This window comes from Falco naumanni, chromosome 5 (genome assembly GCF_017639655.2).
Source record: "Falco naumanni isolate bFalNau1 chromosome 5, bFalNau1.pat, whole genome shotgun sequence".
Taxonomy (NCBI): Eukaryota; Metazoa; Chordata; class Aves; order Falconiformes; family Falconidae; genus Falco; species Falco naumanni.
Genome location: NC_054058.1, coordinates 2,225,074 through 2,248,878, shown reverse-complemented (window position 1 = coordinate 2,248,878; position 23,805 = coordinate 2,225,074). Strand labels below are relative to the sequence as shown.

The 23,805-nt window shown below is 38.0% G+C and overlaps 1 protein-coding gene across 1 annotated transcript in view; it reads right to left on the bottom strand.

The window, feature by feature from the left end:
* Positions 1-23,805, bottom strand: part of SPAG17 (sperm associated antigen 17) — a 111,783-nt gene that overhangs the window by 38,245 nt on the left and 49,733 nt on the right. Inside the window, exons 15-25 of the mRNA XM_040594990.1 lie at positions 23,221-23,309; positions 22,449-22,565; positions 20,789-20,943; positions 16,058-16,242; positions 14,253-14,350; positions 12,723-12,959; positions 11,447-11,558; positions 10,757-10,885; positions 9,394-9,507; positions 5,076-5,284; positions 714-834 (exon numbers count right to left, since the gene is read on the bottom strand). Coding sequence (XP_040450924.1) covers positions 714-834; positions 5,076-5,284; positions 9,394-9,507; positions 10,757-10,885; positions 11,447-11,558; positions 12,723-12,959; positions 14,253-14,350; positions 16,058-16,242; positions 20,789-20,943; positions 22,449-22,565; positions 23,221-23,309 — 1,566 coding nt within the window. The remainder of the gene's footprint in view (positions 1-713; positions 835-5,075; positions 5,285-9,393; positions 9,508-10,756; positions 10,886-11,446; positions 11,559-12,722; positions 12,960-14,252; positions 14,351-16,057; positions 16,243-20,788; positions 20,944-22,448; positions 22,566-23,220; positions 23,310-23,805) is intronic.

The window sequence follows — 23,805 nt, the reverse complement described above, 5'->3', positions numbered from 1 at the left end:
GTAATTGTGTTAAGAGACTACATGTGTGTGTGTCCATAATTGCTTTGTGCACCTCAACTATTCAGCATTTCAAATTCATGCTCCTTGCCAAACTATGTATGTTTGCAAACTCTCTGCATCTTCTTTACTTCATACCAGATTGAGCAGAGCACATTTACCCTAAACTGGCAAAATGTGCCAAGCTGGCTGCATCTGCAGGGGCATTACTAGTGGAGACACAGATGTGATCATTGCACTCCACTTGGCTTGTCTGGCTGCACTTGGGAGTACCGTGTCCAGTCCCAGTCCCCACAGTTCAAGAAAGACGTGGATAGACTGAAGAGGGCCCAAAGGAGGCCCACAGAGATGAAAAAAAATAATCTATATATAATCTTATAAATATATATGCATTTATTAATTGAATTTGCTCATCTTACTACGCCAATATACCTGCACATTCAACTGATTATCCATCATGACTCCCAAGAACTTTTTAGGGTTGCTGCTTCCCTGTCCCAATTTGTGATGTCTAACAACTTGCAATTCTAGATTTTACATTTGAATCAAAACACTATGTTGCAAATGCTTTTCAATAGACATTATGACACTTAGCAATCTGAAGCATGAATAAATTAATATTGCTACATCTATAAGCCATCAAGGCAAAAATAATTTTCTTCTGTAATTTTAACTGTTTTTAAATTCCTTACTTCGCAGTGGCTCACAAAACTAACCTCCAAAACTTTCACCAAGGAAAGTTAATACTAGTCCATTGGGACAGGAGACGTTCAAACTTGGGAAAGCAAGAGCATTTGACATCACTTGTGTTTGGGAAGCTGATTCTTCCATTCCCATCTACAGAATGAAACATGAATTAGTTTTATTCCACATTTTAAAAGAATAAAGAAAAAATTATCCTACAGATATCAGTTTTAACTAAACACTGGGAAAAAAAGTGCTTTCTACCACTCATTTTTAACATTTTGAGAGTTTAAGGAATCTGAAGTGGAAACATTAGCTTATTTTCTTTGATTATGCTATTCTTCTCTCATTGCTTTTATTAACCCTTGAAGAACAGCCCTTTTGCTGAATCATTACGCTGTCTTATGCACAGTGTCAAAATGAGATGACAATAAATGATAATGTGAAGCAGAAGAGCATGAAATAATTCTTGAAGTTGCACATCAGTTATTTTACCTATAACCATTAGAAGAGCACAAAAGATAAGTAGAGCAGTGCTGCCGAGTTGCTGCAAAAACAGCACTGACTGGAGAAGGGGACAGAAAGGACCATTAGGCAGTCAAAACGTGTAATCCTCTTTGCACTGCCCTGTAGTGGAAACTCTTCTGATGACCAGAAAAGATGAGGTTTACCTAATGAGGGTCTGAAGACCCTGGAACATTTGGAAAAAAGCACAACAATTAATCCTTTGATGTCACCCCCTCAAAAACCTATGTGACAATGAAGTACACTATGCTGGTAGTCATAAGATGAAAACAGTTTTGGGGTCCAGACAGAGGTACCAGAGAGAACTTGTCCTGGACTTACCCCCTATTCTTGATTTTTAGGAATAGAAATAAAATATAGGGAAAAATTGGCAGATGTTTCGCCACCTGTTTTTCAACATGTAGGATGGTACATTTTATGGCTACTTTACATAATATTACTGGGCAATTAAGGGTACTCTCAATACAAAAAGATTATAGTCACAGGATCAAGAGGTAGAAGTCACAGAATAGGGCAGAAGTAACCCTCAGTTCTCATCTACTTCTCCCTGTTTAATGGTTAAAAAAAAAACCCAAAACAAAAACCAAAAAACAGAAAAAAGAAAAATCAAGTATACCTGTATTGTTAGAGAAAACTGTTAATGCAACCTCTTCTGAAAATTTCCAGGACTGGAGGTTTTCTGACAAACTGTTCAGGGCTTTACCCCGACTAACCTTACTGACACTCTCCTGTCGGTTAGTCTGAACCTCTCTTGCAGAAAATTGCTTCTGATTTTTTTTTTTTGATTATACAAGCTAGCATAGAAGAAGATGGTGTCCCTTTAACTCTTTGAAGAGGGCTATTCTGTCTCCCAGCTCTAGACCGAACAAACACACACCAAGCCTTTTAACCTTTCCTCACCAGTCAAGTTTTCCAGACCTCTGATCCTCCTTGGGACTTTCCTTAAAACTTGCCAGTGTGGCCCTTATTTTTCTTGCAGTGCAGTACCCATAACTGGACACAGCACTTCAGCTGAGGCCCCACCAGCCCCGAATGGAAATAACCTGACGTATTTAGCAGGCTATACTCCTATCGACGCACCTCAGCGCGGTCTTTGCCCTTCTCACAGCAAGATGGCATTGTTGACTTACGTATAGCTTGCAATCCATTGCAACTCTCAGACCCTTCTCTATAGAACTGTTACCGACAGAACTGTTACCCATTCTGTAGACATATACTGATAATTTATAAGTAATTGTAGAACCTAGCGCTTACTCTTACTGAATTGCATCCTATTTTACGGACCATGCCCATGTCAAGTTTGCTTCAGATTCTAATCCTGCCCTCCAAAATACTTGCAGAGCCACACAGCCAGGTGCTGTACACACCGACATAGATACTCTCTGTTCTAAGACATTCTAAACCAAACAGTAAATAGCCTTTTGGAAGAAGAGGAGAAACTTAGATATCCTCCTGGCAGAATTTTAATGGTAGGGGGGGTTGGTTTGTGCTGCACAGTTGCAGTATGTTATGCTGAGTGCTGTTTGGCAGCTCCCTACACCACTTTCCATGCTCACACTCTCTAAATACCTAGCTAAACTTGTTGAAATTCAGTCAGTGGGCCCTTTTGTGGATATGGACAGGATCCGTGTGGAAACAAGAGCCACAGCATTACTGCATCCACTAGGTACCAGAGAAGCAGCGTAGGTACATCGTGTTTAGAGTCTTCCAAGGCTATCCTTACAACTCTCAACAAGCATGTGTTCATTCTTGTCTTTCTTATTACTGTCTCCTCTCCTTTGCTTTGTGATGGAAGCTATCACTTGTTTCTGACAAACCTGCATTGCATTTAACCCTTCTTTTCCATACTGCCCATTCTACCTCTTTGAACAGTTCAGTCCAGCTCTGTCAACAGAATTATGATCTCCATTCAACCTCCCTTGCCAAGGGAGCCGAGAAGATATTTCATAAGTCTCTGGTGAAGGCATAGCAAGAGTGACTTTGAGAGAAGCTGCCAAAAGGAACCAGAGTAGACAAAAGACCAATTTTCCAAGACATAGTTCTGAAAAAGAAACATTCCAAACTTTAGACCAGAAAGTGGTGAATGTTTTCAGGGCAGCGCCCTAGAAAATGCTAACAAGAACTGAAGTGGAGTTTCATGAGATGCCTCTGGGATTGGAAGCCACCACAGTTTGATGGACTAGTGCTAATTTTCCACGGATAAATTCTGAGGAACAGGACAACAGAGAAAACAGTGGAGGAAAAGATGGCAGAGCTGGTGCCACTCATGTTCTTTACGTATCATCCACTAGTCTATGGAAGAAGCAGAACACAAGAGGAAGGAATGACCAGGTTAATGGAAAATAATCGGTCACAACAAGTATTATATGCAGTAGATTGGACTTAAATTTAGTTCAGTGTGAGAACTGGGACATTCCACTAGCAGTTCTTCCTGCATCATTTCAGCCATACTTGATTAAAGATGGAACAAAGTAGGGGGAAAATTAGAACACACTACTAAATGCTTCAAGTACTTTTGCAGTTAGCCTGGAAAGATATTAAGAACCACGTTATCTAGAAATGCTACAAATTTTGTAACTTGATCTAGTTACAAAATCTAGAAATTTGTAACTTGATCAGGTTAAAAGGGATAGCTTTTTATCATAACTATCATTAAAGAATTAACCCAGACTGTATTTTAGAGCATTTAGTGTAACTGTTTATGACCTCATTGCTTTCTGTGCTGATTACGCCTGTTTTCAGAAGACTGTCCTTTCTTAAACTGATGAAGGTGGCAACTAAAATGGTTCTGAATACTATTTATGTTCATGTCTGTCCTTCTTTCAGAGTTTGTTCTGTATTTTAATTGTGTCCATTTCTGGGACACTGCTGGTTGGAGAAAACAGCACCAAAAAAGAAAAGAATTTATAACAGCTCAAATAAAAAAATCCTGCATCCTCTTCCACCATCCTGTTAATATCTCCTCCCATATTTCTTTGAGAACTTTTCATTTAACTCATACTCTGGCTGATCTGCGAGACCACTGGAACAAACAAACCTCCTGTGGCTGCCTATAATATTCTGCCAATAGTTACCTAATGACCTGAAATAATCTAGGTTACTCATTTTGCAGAGGGGAACTTGTGACCCATTTCTGAACTGATACGGCCTCCCTCCCTCACATGCTTTAATGCCTCAAAGTTTTTCCTAGAGCTCTGTGGAAGATGTTAAAAGATTAATTACTGTGAATTTCTGAGGCACACACACGGCCCTGTAATTCCTGTATTACTCTATGCTAAGTACTCCATAATAGAAATTTGGAGTCTGCTTTTGAAACATCATCCATCCTGTCCTGTGATAGAAGTACTTCAGTTACAGGCAGAAGGAACTTCTCCAAGTTGCTGCTCCCTGACTTGTGATCAGCTAGGAAGACCAAACTGCAGACCAAGCTTTTGCAAAACCATCTCCACTAATTTACTGTTGGTTAGACTTTCCCATACAGGTTTTGGACAGCACAGAAAAGTTCTACTCCTTGGTTAATCTAAAAATTGATTTCTAGAGCAGTTATAGTCACTGAGATATTAATAATGTAACAGGTGTAACTGTAAAGCTAAAATTGACAAAAGTATGTCAACAATGGAAAAAAAGACACACTGCTTTACATCATGGAGTCATCACAGCTAGCTTCATTAACAGCTGCCAATACGTACATCTGAGAAAAACTGGAAGAGTAAAACATATTCATAGAAGCACCACAAATTGTTAGGAACTTGTTAAGGCACAGTTCAATGCCCTATGAAAAGAGTATATGTTTCTGTTACATAACTTCATGTATTTGAATTTTTGTTAGCTTCTTTTCTGTGTTCATTGGATAATGTCTATTCTCTCACCTTTCCTTCTTCTTGCTTTACCAGGTCCTCAGGTGATGGAACGCCTATTTTGCTATGGCTTGTTTTTTTAGATGACAGAGGTTTGCCTGATTTTTGTTTGATGGACTTATCTTTTTTTCCTGAAGCTGATGTAACAGGAGAAATTACGGTTGGAATATGAACAGAAGGGATGTTCAGAATTCTTGCTAGGACAGGATCTGTTTCATCATCTGAAGAAGGAAAAAGTAATATTTATAATAAAATTAAATTTCGTAAATGTAGATGGCCACATTTTATTTTTTTACAAGATTTTGTACACTAAAATTTACCTTAGAAATAGTAACCTCAGTGGGTGAGTTTATTATTTCAGATAGAAGGACTGAATATATATGAAATTATTTAGAAAATCTTTCCAAAAAATGACTCATCAGCTTAAAAGACATCTCGAAACTGTTGTTTCCTACAGGTCATCACTTGTCTCTCAAAAATAGAAAATAAAATTTTTAAAATTCTCTGTTACCTCCAGAGTACTTAAGATAGGGGAAGACATTTTGAGTCTAGTATCTAGGAAATGATCGCTGTTGCTATGTTTATCATGGGGCTGATCCAGCATGGACCAACTCCAGTAGTTTTGCACTATATAGCTTTATTTTGCTATAATGAATCAAAAAGATTCTGATGATCTAGACCTGCTAAGACTCTCCCAATTCTTAAGGGCTGAGCAGGGCAGCGCACTAATTGCTAAATTAGTGCAACGTGCAACTAAAGCACTTTGGCAGGACGTAGTCATGTTGCCTTCCAAAACAGTTTCTTGAAAATAAAAATGATACAAACTAAGATTTTGTGTAAAACATTGTTTCAATGAACTGACACTTCTCTTTAATCAGAAAGCCTCATCCAGCACTAACCTTAATGCTTTTTTGAAAGATTTTTTTTTAATCACCTTTTCTTGCTTGAAGGCAGCCTAAGTCCCAAATCTACAACTCATGAAATAGCACCTTGTTTACCATCCAGACAATTTAAACAATTGAATCCTTTTTTGTTTTGGAGAGCTTGTTAACCCAGATGGAGGGACTTGCTATCCACATCTTAACCACACCCATATAGATAAGAAGTGAAAACATCAGTAAGCAAAACACAATGATCACAGAAACCATCTTTTTTAAATAAATAAAGCAAGCTTGTTTTGCTTAGTAGTTTCTACAAAGTATGAAGTTTAACAGTATGTCAGTAATAACAAGAATTTTCTTTAGGAAGATTTCGGAAAATCTTTTTTTTTTTTTTTTTTTTTTTGTGTGTGTGTTTTGTTTGGCTTTTTTTGTTTTGGTAAAATTACATTTTAATTCTGCTTTTTCCAATCAACAACATTAAGTAATGTGAGAACTGATACACCAGTCAATGAAAAGTTAAATAACCCATTGATAAATGGCAAGCCAGATCACATTCAGACAAAGAAAGGAAGGAATCCGTCCAGAAGCATGCTCGGGTGGAGCAACACCAATGAAGTGTTAATACATTTTTGGCTGAAAAACATAAAAGGTAGGCCTAAGTGCTGCTATGCCCACTGTTTCCAGAAAGGTTTCGGCCTAGATGGTTTCAGCTCTGCAAATAAGAAAATGCAGACGCCACACTAAAAATAAAGTTCTAAGCTACTAGAAAGTCTGCCTGCAAGTTCATTTGCCTTATGGATGATTCTGGATTTACGGCAACTGCAAAGGTGACCCAACATTCAAGACTCTGAGGCTTAAAGAAACTCAAAGAACATCTGGTGATAAAGTCCTATTTAGGAGCCCATGGATAACGAGCCTTCCACCTTAGTTTTTAAGCCTACAATCTCAGTTTATTTTGGTGCCAGCATGAGGTAGTCACAGAGATACCTGAATATAGCCGTGGACTTTAGCCCGAGAGGGAAATTCAGATCCCCACAAAGATCTCATTAGCTGACGTGGGCCTGACGCATGAGAGTCCGATGCTTTGTTGGGTGGCTCTGCTTTCGCGTACAAAATGCACGCTGCATGGCTTCCACAGCTTATTGGAAGCCTGAGGAAAGATGAAATCTGTTTTATTTGTAATATGTTAGAGATAAATTCTCAGCTAATTATATAAAATAGGAAAGTTTAAAATTCTCCATGGGTTCCATTCTGATTCACATTTATTAGACAGCATGGCCATGGAATAAACAAGTAGTAGCACCCACCTCCAGGTGGACAGCGAGAAGAAACAGCTGACTAATAAACTTTGACAGAGCTAGTGGTCCACAGAGAAGCAGGATAGCCAAAATGAAGGTTTCTGAGGCAACTGTCCAATAAAATCATTAGTGAATGTAATCCATCTTGTCAGATGAGTATAAATATCCATGTGAACACTGCAAACTGCGTATAAGGAAGTTCTTGTGTATCGTGAGGGAAGCTATCCTGCACAGCTGCCCATGCTGTGAAGTGGAGCACACTCCGTTTCAGATGACACTACTTTCCAGAGTGCTGAATTTAGGAACAGAAGCTACTATAGGCTTTTGACCCCTAAGGAAATTTCACCTACCCCTTTACACTGGTTGCTCTGAAAAATGAGAACATAATGTCCGAGGGTAACAGTGAGAAAGAGTGGGTTGCTGAGACTGAGGAAAAGTGTCTTTAGAACTCTTGAGAGAGATGGGAAATTCCAGCGGGCTGTGAGATTAAGGAAGGTTTCCTTCCTTCTGCACACACATACAGATTTCTAGCACTTGGAATTGTACATAATTTCATCAAGGTACAAAGAGCAAGTGCAAAGGTTCTATAATAGCCAGAGGTGAAAGCCCTGCTGGTACTCAAGCAGTGCCAGATCCACAGAGCGATGAGGAGCTTACTGCTAAGCCTGGCTGTAAGGTGGTTTGAAGTTAGAGTTTGCTCATGCTAGAGAAAACAAATAACATTTAAAAAATGATATATAAAAAGATGCATAAATCTGGCAAACAGCCTGAGGGTTTTTTGTCATCTTAGCTTCCCTAAAAGGAAGATGGAAGAGATAAAAATGAGAAAACCCATAAGAATAATGAGAATTAGAGAGGTTCCAGATAAATGATTTCAGTAATGCAGGGAAACTGAGTAATTTGCACCAAATTTAACCAATTGTGGGAGAGAAACTGCAGATTACATGGGGAAACTGAGTAATTTGCACCAAATTTAACCAATTGTGGGAGAGAAACTGCAGATTACATGGCATACCATTCTACATTAGGGAAGGCTGGCATATGAGAACAGTCCTTATAAGCCAGAATATTTCTGGTCGGAGTTTTTCTGAGCACTTACAATAGAATCACCCACAAGGGGAATTAGGCATAAGCAACTGATTGTAGAAAAACTGCAGAAGATCAAAGAATGCCAGTCAGCAGTGCAGCACTAAAGCCCAACAAGGCAAGGGCTATTCTAGTGTAAAACAGGATGCTTATGGCAGATGTGAAAGAGCCTGAACATTACAGCTGACATGCAGGTGTTTAATCAGACATGTCTCTTATGCCAAGGTACAAGTTTTTACAGTTGATTACATTGTGAATGATCTCTTGGCCCAAGTTTTAAAAGTCCTTTTTTAGGAATCAATTTGTAAAATGTATTTGAATAATCAAAACTGAGTGTATAGTTGAATGGTTTACCAGAGTCCACACAAAGATGCATTCAATTAAATGTTTTCATATTAGAAGAGCTGAAAAATGCTGGGATTATTTTCTGATCAGAGGAGGGTTTCACTTTTATCCGTATGATGGTTTCAGTGGTCTTTCAAATGTAATGGAAACAAAAAGCTCTTGCTAAAAGCAGACGCTATTTTCACTGTGGTTTTGTGAAGCAATTGCTTCCAGTTGGTGAATGTGTTTATTGAAAGGTTGAGAGAAATCCCTCATTATGTCTGCACAACTGTAACCCAAAATCCAACTCCTAATGTAAAATGAAAGTTCCATAATCACCTATATAATTTTACAAAAATATTATTTCTTGGAAAACCAAGAAGACTCCTCAGCAAATCGCATTTTCTTTGGCTCAAACTGATTGGCTGATTTTGCTGGGCTACTTAATAACAATACTTGCAAGTTTCTCCCTGCACTGCTCTGTTTTCACAGTAAGCAAAAAAGCATGGAGACCTCCCTCCATTTTGAAATTTGAATCATAGAATATTCTTGACAAATGTAATCTCATCTCGAGCCTTGCTGAAAATTCCCCACCATGTAGTAACAGCTGCTGAGAAAGGCAGAATTGCATGCAACAAATTATTGGGTTAGGGAGCATATGAAGGAAAAAAAAAAGAAAAAGAAAAGAAAAGATTTCCCCCCATGCTTCTCAAATATCCCACTTCTATTTGCTTATTTTACCTGCTGTCTTCCCTGTAGGTCCGTAATAGCTCAGGGACAGCTGGATTCCATTTTCCAAGGTGGCTGAAAAAGATCCAAACTTGCTCACAGCTTTCTTTTGATTTTTCAATTTTCCTTAAAAAAAAAAATCAGAATGAATTTTAAAGATGGCAACCATACCAAACCACCCGACCTGCAAAGCCATGGCCGGTGGAACAGTGGCACCTCAGTGTGGATGACTAACCTGTAAAATAGACTGGTACAGGATGGGAAAAACTTGATCCATTCATAGGGCAATATATAATAGTCAGTTTTGTGTAACATAGCTGTGATTTTTCATCTAGAAATTGCATTCTAATTAGCTGTGTGGGAAAACAGCTTTAACAGCAACAACTAGTGAAAAGTCTTTGTGAATTTAAACAGGAGAAGGATCCTTGTTTCTGTTCCCTGCTTGCCTGAAAAGAATGCTAAACTGCTAATTTCTATCATGTGCCCTATGCACTAATAAAAGTCACTGTCCTCAGATATTGTCAACAGGGACCCAGTGAAAGTGGCCTCAGATGCTGGCACGCTGGCGACTGGAAGTACCGTTCGGCAGACCCCAGAAAGTTACAGGTCTACTTTCAGAAAAGCAGACAAGAAACATTTCATCTGTGGAAGGGATGCAAATTTTCTATTCAGACAACCTACAGTTACATCACTGGTGGCTGCTGAAGCCGAGGAGCAAGAGCAAGATGCTTTCTAACACTGATGAAGATTAAAAGAGCTTGCACACGAAAAGTTATACTTTCCCAATACTCTTCAGTTCAGTGAGAGCAATTCCATAGTGCTTCTGGCAAACATATACACAGATTCTTACAGACTGACCTCCTTCTCGGAAGCACTTTCACCTGGGTTCAGCAAAGATATAGATTCAATCCTTTTGGAGTGTTAGCAACATGTCAACCAGTAGCGGTTGCTGTGGTCATCTGACCCACAAAAAGAGGCCCAGTTCAAAGGGAGAATCTTCCCTATCATGGGCTGACATTTATTCTGGTCATAATGGAAGTGATTCAGTTTGCATCTTCTTAGGCCACATTAAGATCTGAAGGAATCCTCCACGAAAGAAGAAAATTCCTTTCTTAAGGAATGGTGACTCTTTTAATTGATTTCCTTGCTTTGAAAAAAAGACTGGTTTGCACCTGTTGACCTATGTTGTGCTTCTACATCTTGGTAAGATCCCTCTACGTGGTGCCAACTGGATTTTTATTTCTATTTACAGAACACTGATCTTTCTTACCTTCTGCCAGTAGCAGGAATTTACTGTTAGTTGATAAGGTTTGCATCCAGTTACTAAGTACAACAAACTATTAATGATTTACATCAGTGATGTCAATCCACTAACCTGATCTAACGTTTTGTTCTTCATTAATTTCTTGCACTTCAATTTCTTCTAAAGTTTTTTTGGGGTCTGTGATATGAATGAAGAAATTATGGTTGTCTTTTACCACTTTCACTTTTACCAAAGTTAGACCTGCAAAGCAATGGAGTACTGTTATTGCTCCCACCAGGCTTCAGAAATGCCTCGCACCCCAAAAAAAACCTGCACCCACAACCATAAAGCACACAAAAAAAAAAATTGTTCAGAAGTGGAGTGAATTGCTCAGTAGTAGACCAAGACGACAAAATTAATCTTAGCTGAGTTTAGACTAAATATTCAAAACCATCCTGACAATTAGATCTGAGAGGCTGCAGAATAACTCTGTTGCTTAGGTATATCACATCTGACTGGACAAATTATTGGAACATGTGTTCTGGAAATATCATGCATCAGTTGCCATTGAACAGATAAATATGAACTGATTTTTCTCCATGTCTAATTTTCTGATAATTTATTTATCTATCACTTGTTAACATACTACAGGGAAATGTAAACATTAGTAGTGATAGAGGCTAATATGGAATTACACGGTACCCTCATAATGTCTTTAACCGAATTTCTACTAGTGAGACATGAAAAAGAATTTATGGAGAAGAAACTATATCATCAATTAGTGAATGATTCAAAGCAAAGAATAAAGAATTAAAGAATCACCTTTTACAAATTCTATCTTCTCTACCTGAATCTGTCCGCCATCAGATGGGAAAAGATACTGATTGGTTCCTGTCACTTGAATGAGATCCTCTCCTGTATTGTAGCCAAGAAACTGGAAAAAGTTTCAGATTACATGAAATAAGGAAGGCAGAAGCCATGAAAGATGTAAATGAAGGGCAGATCACCACGATCACCACCGTGCTGGTCAACATTTTTGGCTTAGATATTTAACTAATGTAATAGTGACTTTAGCAAATACACAGTATGCTATTCTTATATTCAAATAATTTCTCAGTTACTAACTGGAGTAACTTGTTACACATGAGAGCAGAATCTGGGAGCCACCATGGAAACTGAAGAGTAGCAAGTAGACTGGTGGCTTAAGATATCATGGAAGGGAAAGAAAAACTCTGGCCAAATACAAAGAGATAAAGTACAATGCCATCGGATCAGATAAAGAGCAGACAAAGATTCAGCTTTCCACCCTCTAGAGTTTTGAATTCAGACACTGTAAATCTGATTCTTAGACTGCTGTGCCTTCCAAAGAGCCACTAATTGACAAAAATTAGGTGAGTGTACTCAAGTTATGTTCACATTGAAACGTTACATCTCTCCGAGTCTGAAGTCTGTACTCAAGCAAGTTTAGACTAAAATATATTGACCTATGCAAGTTTGGATGCAAGACCCTGCAAACACAAAGCAGCGCAAACTGGCTAAAACCTGTTTGGACAAGAGTTCCCTCTTTAAGAAATACCCTTCTGTTACTATAACAGGCAGAATAGTTAGTATTAGGGCACTCCAAGAAGATAAATTTTGAACCAGGAAATAGAAGAACAGCGAACTCCTTTTATTTGATTTCCACTGTGGACAGCTAAAACTTCAACTAGGTCTAGCAGTCTCCGAATGTGGGAGTTGGAACAGGTCTTTATGTTCCCCTTTCCTATGAAAATCACATTTTGAGGCAAAATGCATCCCATAATTATATTTTCCATGGGCATAAAATCAACTTATCTTTTTGTTCATGTCATATACACTAAAACCCATCCAAGTTAATTCAATAGTCTTGTGTAGGATAACCTTAAACATCAGACACTGCTTTTCAAAAGTCTTAGGAAAGCATCTGCTGCTAAAATGGTGGCGTTAAACAAGACCTAGTTAGGCTTAATTTGCCCTGGACTCCAATTTCACAACGGATGCTTTGCTGTAATCTTTGCTCTCTGTATGACATAAACAGTTAGTACTTCCCTAACGTGGTGCAATTAATATGACTCCTTACCTTATAAACTTTCTCAGGATGTGGTTTTGGGAGGCTGGGATCCTCCTGAAGGTCAGGGGCTTTTGCTGGGTCATCTTTAAACTTCTCTCTGGAAGATTTCTTGCTGGAACCTTTCCTCTCTTCATGTATTGTTATCTCCTGTCCTTTCTTTTTACCTCCCAAATTTTCTTTTTTTCCTTTTTTTTCTTCCTTAAGTAGTTCTTTCTCTAGTAATCGGTCCCGCTCCTGCTTCCAAGCCTACATTAAATGTTAGGAATTCAAAAGACTGCTGTTCTGTTTGTATGACATGATATTTCATATGTCCATGCTGAAAAGAGCACAAGTAAGCAAACTCAAAGCAATCAATGTTCTAAGTCACTCTAAGACATGTTTTTCAAATGTGCCTGAAGTTTTACAATGTTATTAATTATATTTTGCATAAAATTACTGACTCATTCAACCCACAGGATCAATCACTCTTGACCACAGGAGACGTATCAGATTATTTGTATCTTACACATTCAGTCATAAAATAATTACTTCATTGTGCGCTTTTCCCACAATGTTTATCACCAAATCAGAACGCATCACTGCTATCAGTTTATTCCCAAAATGCAACTATGAGATAAAATGATTTTATTCTTTTACAGAAAGAGGAATGAGGTATCGATGCTGGAATTAATAACTTGTATCAGACGACATCTGAGATTTCCCAGAGTATTTAGAGATTTGTAGCATTCCATATTCCAAGCATACCAAAGCACAAGCTCTTCTGTGAAAGAAATGGTAAGCATCCACAGTTACAAGTTAGGCATTAGCCTACCTTGAGCCGTGCCAGCTCAAGTTGAGTACCCAGGAATTGGTTAATACAATTTCATATCTACATTCCAATATCAGTACTTTAAGTGCAGAGCATTACACACGATAAGAAAGATGAGACATATAATGTCTGTGAGGAGTCAAAAAAAGCAGGGGAATACATCAGTTAAGCTGTATTTGTGCAGATTAATGATTGTGCCAATGATAAGCCTTCAAAAAACACGTGCTTAACACCTACCTCAGCCAGAAGCTTAGTGCATGAACCTAAGAAAGTCAGTTCTGTAGTGCATGACCATGGTCTACATCTATAAATCGGGATTCTCTGTCACAAGGGAACTACGAGTTACCATATTTACATTCTTTAACTTCAAAAAGCTGTGGATAGTGAAAGTAGGAGTTGGGTACATAAGATCCAGATTCATGGAAGTACTTAAGTTTTTATAGCTTTATAACCAGAAGACTTCAACAAGAATTAGGATATTATCCATAACTTTCATTTCCTAGTACTGCAATTAAGAATTGCTTTTGGAATGTCTAGTCTAACTCCAAACAGTCTTCCCTTAAAAAAACAACATAACTGAATCAATAAGGAATAAATTAAAGAAAACAAGAAATAAAGTATACAAAAAATAGCCAAGAGCAGAAAATCTAAGAGGACTGAGTCAAGCCTTACCTTCCTGGGAAAGCAGTGTTATTTAGTCCATTTCAGAAACATACATATTTTTGCCTCACCTTTAGAGAGCCTTCTCTGATAAAAGGATTTTTTTCATTGTTGCATTGAGATTCTGGAATGGTCTCTGTCATACTCTCAGAACCTGCTGATGTGCTGCCTTTGATAAATGAAAGGGGAATTAATGAAGTTATAAATACATGAAAATTGAATAATTTTTTTAAATGGAAAAATAAACATAAATGTACAAGTAAATAAAAAAATACCCATTAGAAAATAGTAGAAGCGTAAAAGTAAAGAAAACATTAATTATTTTTAGTCTGTTCAGGTTAGAAGAAACTTATCTGACAACTAGTATTACTTGATAGTTATAACTGGGGACAAAATATCCTAAACAATATATCAACAAATTTAAAGACTGACTCCCTGCTTTTTGTTGTTGAAAGCTTTGCTCCTATAACAAGTTTTTTTTAGGCAGATGAGCAATGCTGAATAAACAATAAGCAGTATTTATTATTTTTGCTACTATCACTGTCCCACAATTCTGATCCAGTGCTTTAACCAAATGCACGAACAAGCTCAATACCAGTCATAGGTACTACAACCTTTCAAGACAAAAAAGTTCATAAATGCTGTTAGAACCTTCAAACCTGCACTAAAGAAAAACTTACGATATTAGGTTTACTATTAGGGCTTTATAGCATCTATGACTCATGAAAAGGGTACCTTAGAGATACCTAGAGGGTGTATGGGTTTATATCATGCTCAGATACCCAATATTTACCCGTTAGAAAAGATTAAAGTACTCTATCAGAAATCTCTAGTTAAATTTCTTTGTATTTTTAAAAAGTAAAAATTGCAGTGTAGGTTAAAGCAGTGCCAGTGAAACTGTAATCAGCTAAAGACACTGTTGCCCATCTGCACATCCCAGCCAGAGGCAATTATCTCCTTCTTTCAGCAAGTGAACTCCATAAATCATATCTGTCATCAGGCACCAGGTGGGCAAGATTCAATCTAGCTCCTGTGACAGCTAGATAGGTACAAATTATGATTTAGAAGTCATAACTGTCCTTTCAGCTTACAAACTATAATCAGACATGTTAATTAAGTTGAGCAATAACATTCCTATTTTTGTAAATGCTAATTGCTAGTACTAGAATGTTTCAAAGTGCATTCTCAAAGGTCAACTAAGCAAAGGCTAAGTATCAACAAGTCATTATTAACGCCATTTAAATACCCAAACAGACAATTTAGACAAAAGTTCTCTTTTGTAAAAAAGGAGTTTCAGATTTTGCTGCCTTGTCAACAGTTACTGTATAAACTGCTTACAATTCTCACTACCCAAAATGTTGCCTATAATTAAAGTTTGCTCTGCAGTCTAGCCAATTCCAGTTTCCAGTTCCAGCCCACAGCTTCCGAGTTCCAGATTTTATTCTGCCCTTTTTAAAAAAGAATTTTCTGGAACCACATTGCCAACTTTAACTACTGCTCACCTCTTCATCTGTTCAGTCATCTAAACAAAGATTCATATTTGCATGTAATCCTTAAAGTAATTTGATTAAATAAACACAGCTATTGCAAAAGTAAACTGACATTAAAGGTCCCAGTTTTCAGAACAAAGGATGATGCAATGCAGAATATTTAAATACCTGTATTTAATTAATTTCAAAACATATTTATGTTTATACAGATGACAAAACAAGGTTAGGACACAACTCCCCCCCCCCCCCCCCCCCCCCCCAAACACCCAACAAAACCCCCACCAAAAAAAACCCCAAAACCCCCACCATTCTGCTCTGAACAACTTTAGGTCTCAGCACCCAATATGAAAAATGAGTTATCGAGGACAAAACAAAAAGATACTCACTTTTGGCTTTCTTAGGGAAGCCAGTTCTTCTGACAGCACATGCAGACAATTCAGAAAGTGCTTCTGCCATGGTTTTTTCCAGTTTAAGAGACTCTACTTCCTTAGCCATCTTATCTTCTTGGTATTTGACTTCTTCCTCGTTCACCCAGTCTTCAATTGAGTTGGCCACCAGCTCAAGATAGCTCCTGAAAAGCACAACATTCCTCTATTTACCATAAGACCGTTTTGACTAATGTGATTTCAGGTCAAAGAAGATCACTTGGCCTCTCCGTTTCTTACACAAATATTATTCTATAACCTTTGAGAGAAGGCTTGTGTTTGGGGGGGGTTCTCTCATTTTTTACAGGACCTGGTACTTTTGCCTGGCTGGCATTTCCTTAAGAGATCTTACATGTGGGATTTCAGTTACTCTTTCTGCAAAGAGATATCAGAAATGCGTCTTCCAAAGAATGCCTGCTCCCAAAGAAAATCCAGAAAGTCAGAAAACATAGTGACATTCAGTTTAAGAAAGGTTCAGACTCACTCTCCTCACTGTTTTACCAGCAGGATAACTTATTTTCTTAGTTGCTCTTGACTGATACTGTCTTTTAGAATACGCTTCAGTTGTTTGTTCAGCAACTGAGATGTTATTCTATTTAATTTCTAGCTCTTCTTTATTGGTGTGACAAGAAAGTGTTTTGAAAATTGTCTCCCAAATCCCGATTAGAGAATCAGCACACCATAGCCTGGCATAATTTGAGAATATTCACAATCAAGCTGAAGTGAGCACTGAATGATAAACTAATCCAGAATTTGCAGCTGGTATCTGTAGTTGTATTGTTTAATCTTCCAAAGGTGTCTGAAATGATTGCTAAACTGGTTCATTGTGAACAGCTGCTTCCAAGGTAGGGTGAAGCCTGGAAGTCTTGCATGCAGTTGCCACTCAACCCCTTGTTTGGAACATTACCATAATTTTTCAAAGTAAAATTCTTCAAGTGTGCAAAACTAAAAAGGGCTTCTAAAGAATGCATGAGATTCAATTGTTGTGTCTTCACAATGTTTTGCATTTATTAGTTCAAGATGATTAAACTTCATTCAAAAGCTCTGTATGCGTTACAGTTTTTGGTTGTGAACATGTTGGCAGCCCAACCAACTCTTGACCTCCTGACAGTTTTAAAGTTCTTATTGCAGCATTACATTTATATGTCCAAGAGAATTATGTAGGCTGCCTGCACAGCACAGCTTCGAGATACACAAGTCTCTCCCAGCTTCTGCAATGTAGGTGGAGCCTGCTATGGGAAACCTGCACGGAGAAACTCTTGGTCATATACTCAGTAAGGACAAAGTGACTCTGCTGGTATCTGAAAATGTACAAACTACAAAAACAATGGTGCTGAAAACAAAAGGCAAAACTAGGCTGGGCCCTAGAGTTTCCAGTACAGGAATAACCTGAAGATGAATATACGTTATAAATAAAAAAGAGATTATTCGCATGGAAAGTATTTTAGGGCAATGAAACAGTCATTCAAAGTCAAAAATACACATTCTATTAATATGCATTCTGATGTCACTACTGCTAGTGTCTGACTCAGAATCATTTCTCAGAAAGGATTATTCTTTTCCAGTAACTTGTGTAATGTGTTTACTATGAAACACTAAACAAATGTCATTAAGATTAACTTTGAGCAAAAGAATAGTTTGGATAACGTCTGAACTCATTTGGCTCCCTGATAGAGTAGCCACTTATCCTAACCAGCCTTGACATGTTTTATACAGCTGTCCCACCGCAGGTACGGCTCTCCGTGCCTTTGGATCCCCTTGGTCAGCAGCATCCACCGGATTTCACATGCAGCCTCTTATTGCCGATCCTTTGAACACTACAATTCCTGTACTGATAGATGTTCTGCATAAATAGGGGACCTGATATCCACAGAGAAGGGCAACTGGGATCTCCAGGAGCAAAAGCTGCTGCAACAGAAGAAATTTCATTTTCCCCCTGCATGTCAGCTTGCTGTAACAGGACCCACTGTAACCAACTGATTAGCAGGTACCAGAAGTATATTCCAGACAGCAACTATGGAACAACCCGACAAAGTGGGTCTGTAGTTTACAAGTTGTCACAATAAAGAGGTAACAAGTCAACCCAGATGAAGAATTCCTAACAGACAGTCAAGTACAGGGTCTCTGTTGTGTATTTGTAACTCTCCTGTGGTGAGAATGTGACTCTTAAATATATCAAAAAAAATGTAATTTAAACTATTATAAAAATTATATAATTTAATAAAAGGAAAATCAACAAAGTGTTACTGAACTCATCAGGAGCCAGTTATTTCATACAAAGGTAAAAACTAGCAATACTACTGCTTAATTAATGAGTAGGGTTTGTTCTTGCTTCTGGCAACTCAGCAGGATCTGGAAGCTAATTGCAGGCAACAGCTTGAAGCGCTCCAGGTATTTAAAGGCTCTCTTCCACAGAAATGTTATGTTGCTTAGAAACATATACTAGCAAATATTTATGATACTTTGTCTGGTAATCTGAAATGATCTTTAGTAAAAAGGCTGAATTAGGTCAGAAAATGTGCTGATTATTTTGCAGAGAAAAGGCAGGTGTAGATGCCTGATAACAGAACAAAGTGAGAGCCCTCAGCTCCCCAAGATACCAAGCAGCACACACAGCACACTGTATATGTCCATGAAACAAGAGTAAAGCCAAACCTTCCCGGCAGCTTTCATGACAGTTTCTTAGGAACCCCTTGCTGCTTTAAAACAGAACCTGATGAAGTGTCACTTAAAAAAGATGGCATGCCCCAAGCAGAAGCTATCTTTAATGGCTGAACCTTGTTTTCAGTGTATACGGAAGAGTAAGAAGGAGAAAGCATATAGCTATTTCATCCCCAACTGAAATATAATGCCTCTACAAGAGAACAGGCTTCATTCCTTCTTTAGATTCAAAATTAGCCATTTTTGTTTTGCAGCTATCAAGAGCTCTTCCCATTTGTCAATTGACCTTGAACTGACTGTTTCAATGCTCTTTCAAGGTGACCAGCCAAATTGTTCTAGCCCCCCACAGATGAAGAGCTGTTGCTTCAAGGAGAAATGCTTCCCCGAGGAGCTCTGGTTCCTCACTCTCTGCTCCTACAGACAGGATAACAACTACACACCATTGGGATGAGGTATTACTCAGTGTATGTAAACAGAAGTGACACATTAGATGTACTAGGGTATGTGACCTGGTTACCAGAGTCTGTGCCAGAAGAGTATGGGTCTCATGTCATATGTGTCACCCCTGTGCAGCCATCCCAGATGTACCAGGCAGCTGAATGGGCACAAGGTGTTTAAGTATCTTGAATAAGGCCCTCAAAGTCCAGTGCCTCAAAGAAGAGTAAGAGCAGCTGGCAAAGTGAAAGAGCTCTGGGCTCCAACAGGTACTTGTGTAACAGACTTTGAGACCACTGACCGCTCTGCCTGGGTCCATCCAAATGCAAGACCCAGGTTTACTTGAGCACACCATCTTTCACTACCTTTTGGGGAAGATTTCAGCTGTTACATATGTGTAAAAAAAAAAAAAAATCAACTGAGAAGACATGTAGTGGATTTGCCCAAAAACCACAAAACACTGCTTTTTCTCTAAGGAACTTTGTGTTTCTGTTGGTAAATCTCTTCTGGCTCTGGTCCCAGTCACTGCTAATCATACCAGCCTCTTTTCTTGGCAAATAATTTAAGTCCAAGTGCCTGGAAAGCTGAGATGGATTCAAACACAAGTTCTTTGACCGAGAGCTAAGATACAAAATAGAATACAAAATATGTCTTCAGGAAGGCATGCTTTGCCTAGTTTGGCATTCAAACCTTTTCAAATATATGGGTAACAACAAAAGTTTCCATTAAAAGATTCCCCTATTCTGATTAATGAGGCACTGCACTTAGAAAGGGATATCTGCAGACAAGCATCTCTCTCTTTCCTCCCCTGCAATGGATAACTTGCTTGAAATTCTATTTGATAAGTCATATCTAATTAATCCATAGAGCACCTGAGTGACATCGTTAAACATAGCTCAGCTGTCTCTCCATGGCATTGTAATTGCTTTACACACCAGTACATGGACACATACTCTATTTTTGGTCAATTATTTGAAATAGCTGTTGGATCCACATAATTTATATTGCTGTTTCAGCGCAAAAATGTATTCCAAAGTGAATAGGTCCACTGACAAAAGCTCTAATACTAGACACATCAACTACCCACGTTCCCCTAACTGGTGAGGCGATAGTGACAAGGAATTAAGAAAAATGTGGTATTCTGCAAAAAAATTATTCTAATATTAATACAGGGCTTCTAGATTTTCTTCAAAGGCTTTCCCAGTGACACTCACCCAATTTAAGTATATGTAGTTGAAAAACCTGGTAAGTATATTCTCAGACAGAATTTTCTTTTTAAACTCACCTGAAGTGTCCTCAACATAATGTTTGTGATGTGGATATCCCTAATATGACTTTGTGTGTATGTGCGCTCTATATGTATCTTTATAGTTTGTGTTAAGGAGTCATATACAGTGTTACTGCATGGTTCTCCTCACTCTGAAAAACTTCAAGAGAATTCTTTTGATATGGCACTATTCTGCACCTGCATGACTTGCTTTCTCATAAATGTGTTACATCATGATGTCTTCCAATTTCAAAGCTGTGCACCAAGCATAGCCATGCAGGGTTTAGTTGATAATGACTGAATGAGACATGAAAGATATAAACAACTACCTGAATCCAACGTTAGAGTGCAATGCAATATCCCAGGTTTCTCGGCACAAACGGTATTGATTCATAGGGTTGTGAAGAACCATTAGCAAAGAGTTATCTTGGGTATGATAAAAGGAATCAATACATCTATAGTCTTGGGATGCAGTATGAAGAACCTGAAAAGGAAAGAAATAAAGGTACATCCTCCTTGCAGGCAGTAGCATATGTACAGATGCTGCACAGCACAGCTTTTAGCGAAAGGTGTTTCAGACCTTCATTCTCCTACAAGAGGTACACAAAGCATTTGGATTCCAGCAACCTGAAGTGCTCAGGCAGGTGAAAACTGAAAATCCACCACTAATCAAACTGAGAAAAGGAAGTCATTATCTCTACCTTCTGAGACTCACCATGAATGAAAAGGTTCAGCTAAATAACAAACAATAAATTTAAATATTAAATAAATGCTTGAACAAATTGCAATAATAAAGTATTTAAATAAACAGTAAATAAAGGCAGAACTATCATAAACAAGGTAAAGACATTTATTTTCTTAGCTCAGTTGAGTTTACTTGGTATTCCATTTGCTATACTATGATCTGCATGTCTCCGATTTACTGTGTTCTACATTATTCCACTCTGTTCTGTACTACCCCATCATTTTCAATGTTTGCATTGCCTGCAGTCTGCAACTTATAGTCACAGTTAGAAGAAAGACTTCTTTTAAATGATTATTTTTACAGAACTATGCAACTGAAGTAAAACTGAAATAATTCCCTATCAACAAATATTCTCTTTAAACATGGAAACGTTAATAGCAGCTGGTATAAAAATTATGTTCAGATGTGACACGTAGTACAAGGAAATTGGGAAATATTCTTATAAAATGTTATTTTTTGTTGCAGTTATTTTCCATCAGTATCTTTTGACTAGATTTGCTAATTATTGACAGTTCAGTTAGTATTAGCTATTTCTGTTGCATAAGAAGGAATTTCCCATGTACTGAAATGTATGACCACTTTAAAGTTGTGATACTAAAGTGATGCTGAAAAAGTCCAAGGAGCCTTTCCTTCACCTATGTTTAGCATGTGTCAGGATCAAATAAGAATTGCAGTATATAAAGCTCAAGCCAGCACAGGAACTAAGAATCCAATAAATAATCCTCCCAAGAGAATGCCTACCAACTTAAGTCATCTACACTTGAATTTATCCTTCATATTTGTCATTCTGTCCTTCTGCAAGATGAGTTTTACTCTGTAGCTTGCAAGATCTCTATAAAGGAAGACTGTAGCACTGAAAGGGTGAAGTACCATTACAACAAAATTTTCTATTTGCCCATAAAACATATATACTGTGTAGGTATTTGCAAAGCGTGCTTCACACACTGCAAAAATGAGTCCTGTAACTGCCAGGAAGGATCACTCCTAAGGGCAAGATCATTTTGTCTCCATCACACATTTATCCAAAAGACTCACAAAGAGGACAGCAGCAATTTGGCCAAACCAGGAAATAAAAACCCATTACAGATTTCATACAAGAAACAGCCGAAGAACAATTTTGGTAAAGATGTAAAAGGGATAAAACTGAATCAATTATCTCGCAAGGATATACCCTGTACTCTGCTACTAATTCTTTGTACAGCATTCAGACGGGTGACTGTGTAAGATTATCAGTTCACAGATACCTGAAGAAGAACATGGGGTTGAAAATGCTCAGCAAATCTCCAGTCTGTCAAACAGCGCCTCTGTGTCTTTTTTATTTCTTCTAAGTTTGGTCCTAGGCCATAATTTTCCGGACTCACCTCAAAATACAGCAAACCAAAATGAATATCAACATTCCAGTGTCAGTCGTATGAAATTATCTGTAATCTTGTTGACTTAATAGAGAGCATCCCATGTTGCATCACAGTTAATTGCATAATGCTGCACATGTGTAGACCCGTATGACACCATTTAATAAAAAACACAATTACTCCCAAAAGTTTTTGGTCTTGGGTTCCTTATGGCAAACAATCTAAATATTTTTATTATTAGGTTATATGTTTTCGAGTTCTGTAAGCCATTATGAATATTTAAACATGTCCTACGAAGTAATTTTAAAATTGCTATATTTATCCAGGGCTATACGGCAGGCAAATGTTTCTGAAAGGCCGAAGTACAGAGTTTACTAGTGTGACACAGTTTGGCAATTTCTGTCAAACTCTCATGCTAGTATTTGACCCCTGCTGTTCAGTGAAACCAGCACAGAACTGTAATTAGTAGCTTCACCGAGACCAAGAATTCAAAGAAAGTGATTTCATAGGGTTTAAAAGTTACGGCACTATTTTCCAGACTTCACAAAATTAACACTTGCATGCAGCATTGCACAAGAATCCCCAGAACCACGTCCTGGCATTGAACATTATCTTCTGTTGTCTCACGCTATAGAGCACAGTTTATTCTGTTTTTCACACTTGCCATATCAGAAAAACGATGATCCAATTCTTTGTTCAAAACGGGACCAGCCAGACCATCTCTTCCCTCTTTGCCATTCGTTTCTGCAGGTCCTGGAATTGAAAGTAGAATTTTAAGAAGTGTTCCAGAAATTTCAGTCCTAAACACTAAGGTCAGAGTGATGCAATTTCCTGAGCCTCCCTGATGAAGTTGTCATCAAGTTGAAGCTTCCTTTTACAACACTAGTCCTATAAATACATGATCAGTTCTGCTACACTTCTTTCCTAAAAGAGCACTTTAAAATCCACGGACAAGTGCCAGACAGTGAAATAAAATAAAATTTAAAAAAAGAACAATAAAAGAACACTTTGCAGGACCCACTCAGATCATCCTCTTTATCCGTCCTATGCTGGCCTTGCATGGTCAAAACCATTAAAAGTACTTTAAGCTGTGTCCTCCAGATTCGTACATGAAGAACCATTTTTCTGCGTACTATCTGAGAAACAGTAGCCAGCATTCCTTTGCACAGATGACATAAAAAGAGAAGGAAAAGTAAGTTGTTTTGATATTTTCACATTTTTTTTTTAAAATGCACATTTTAAACCTTAA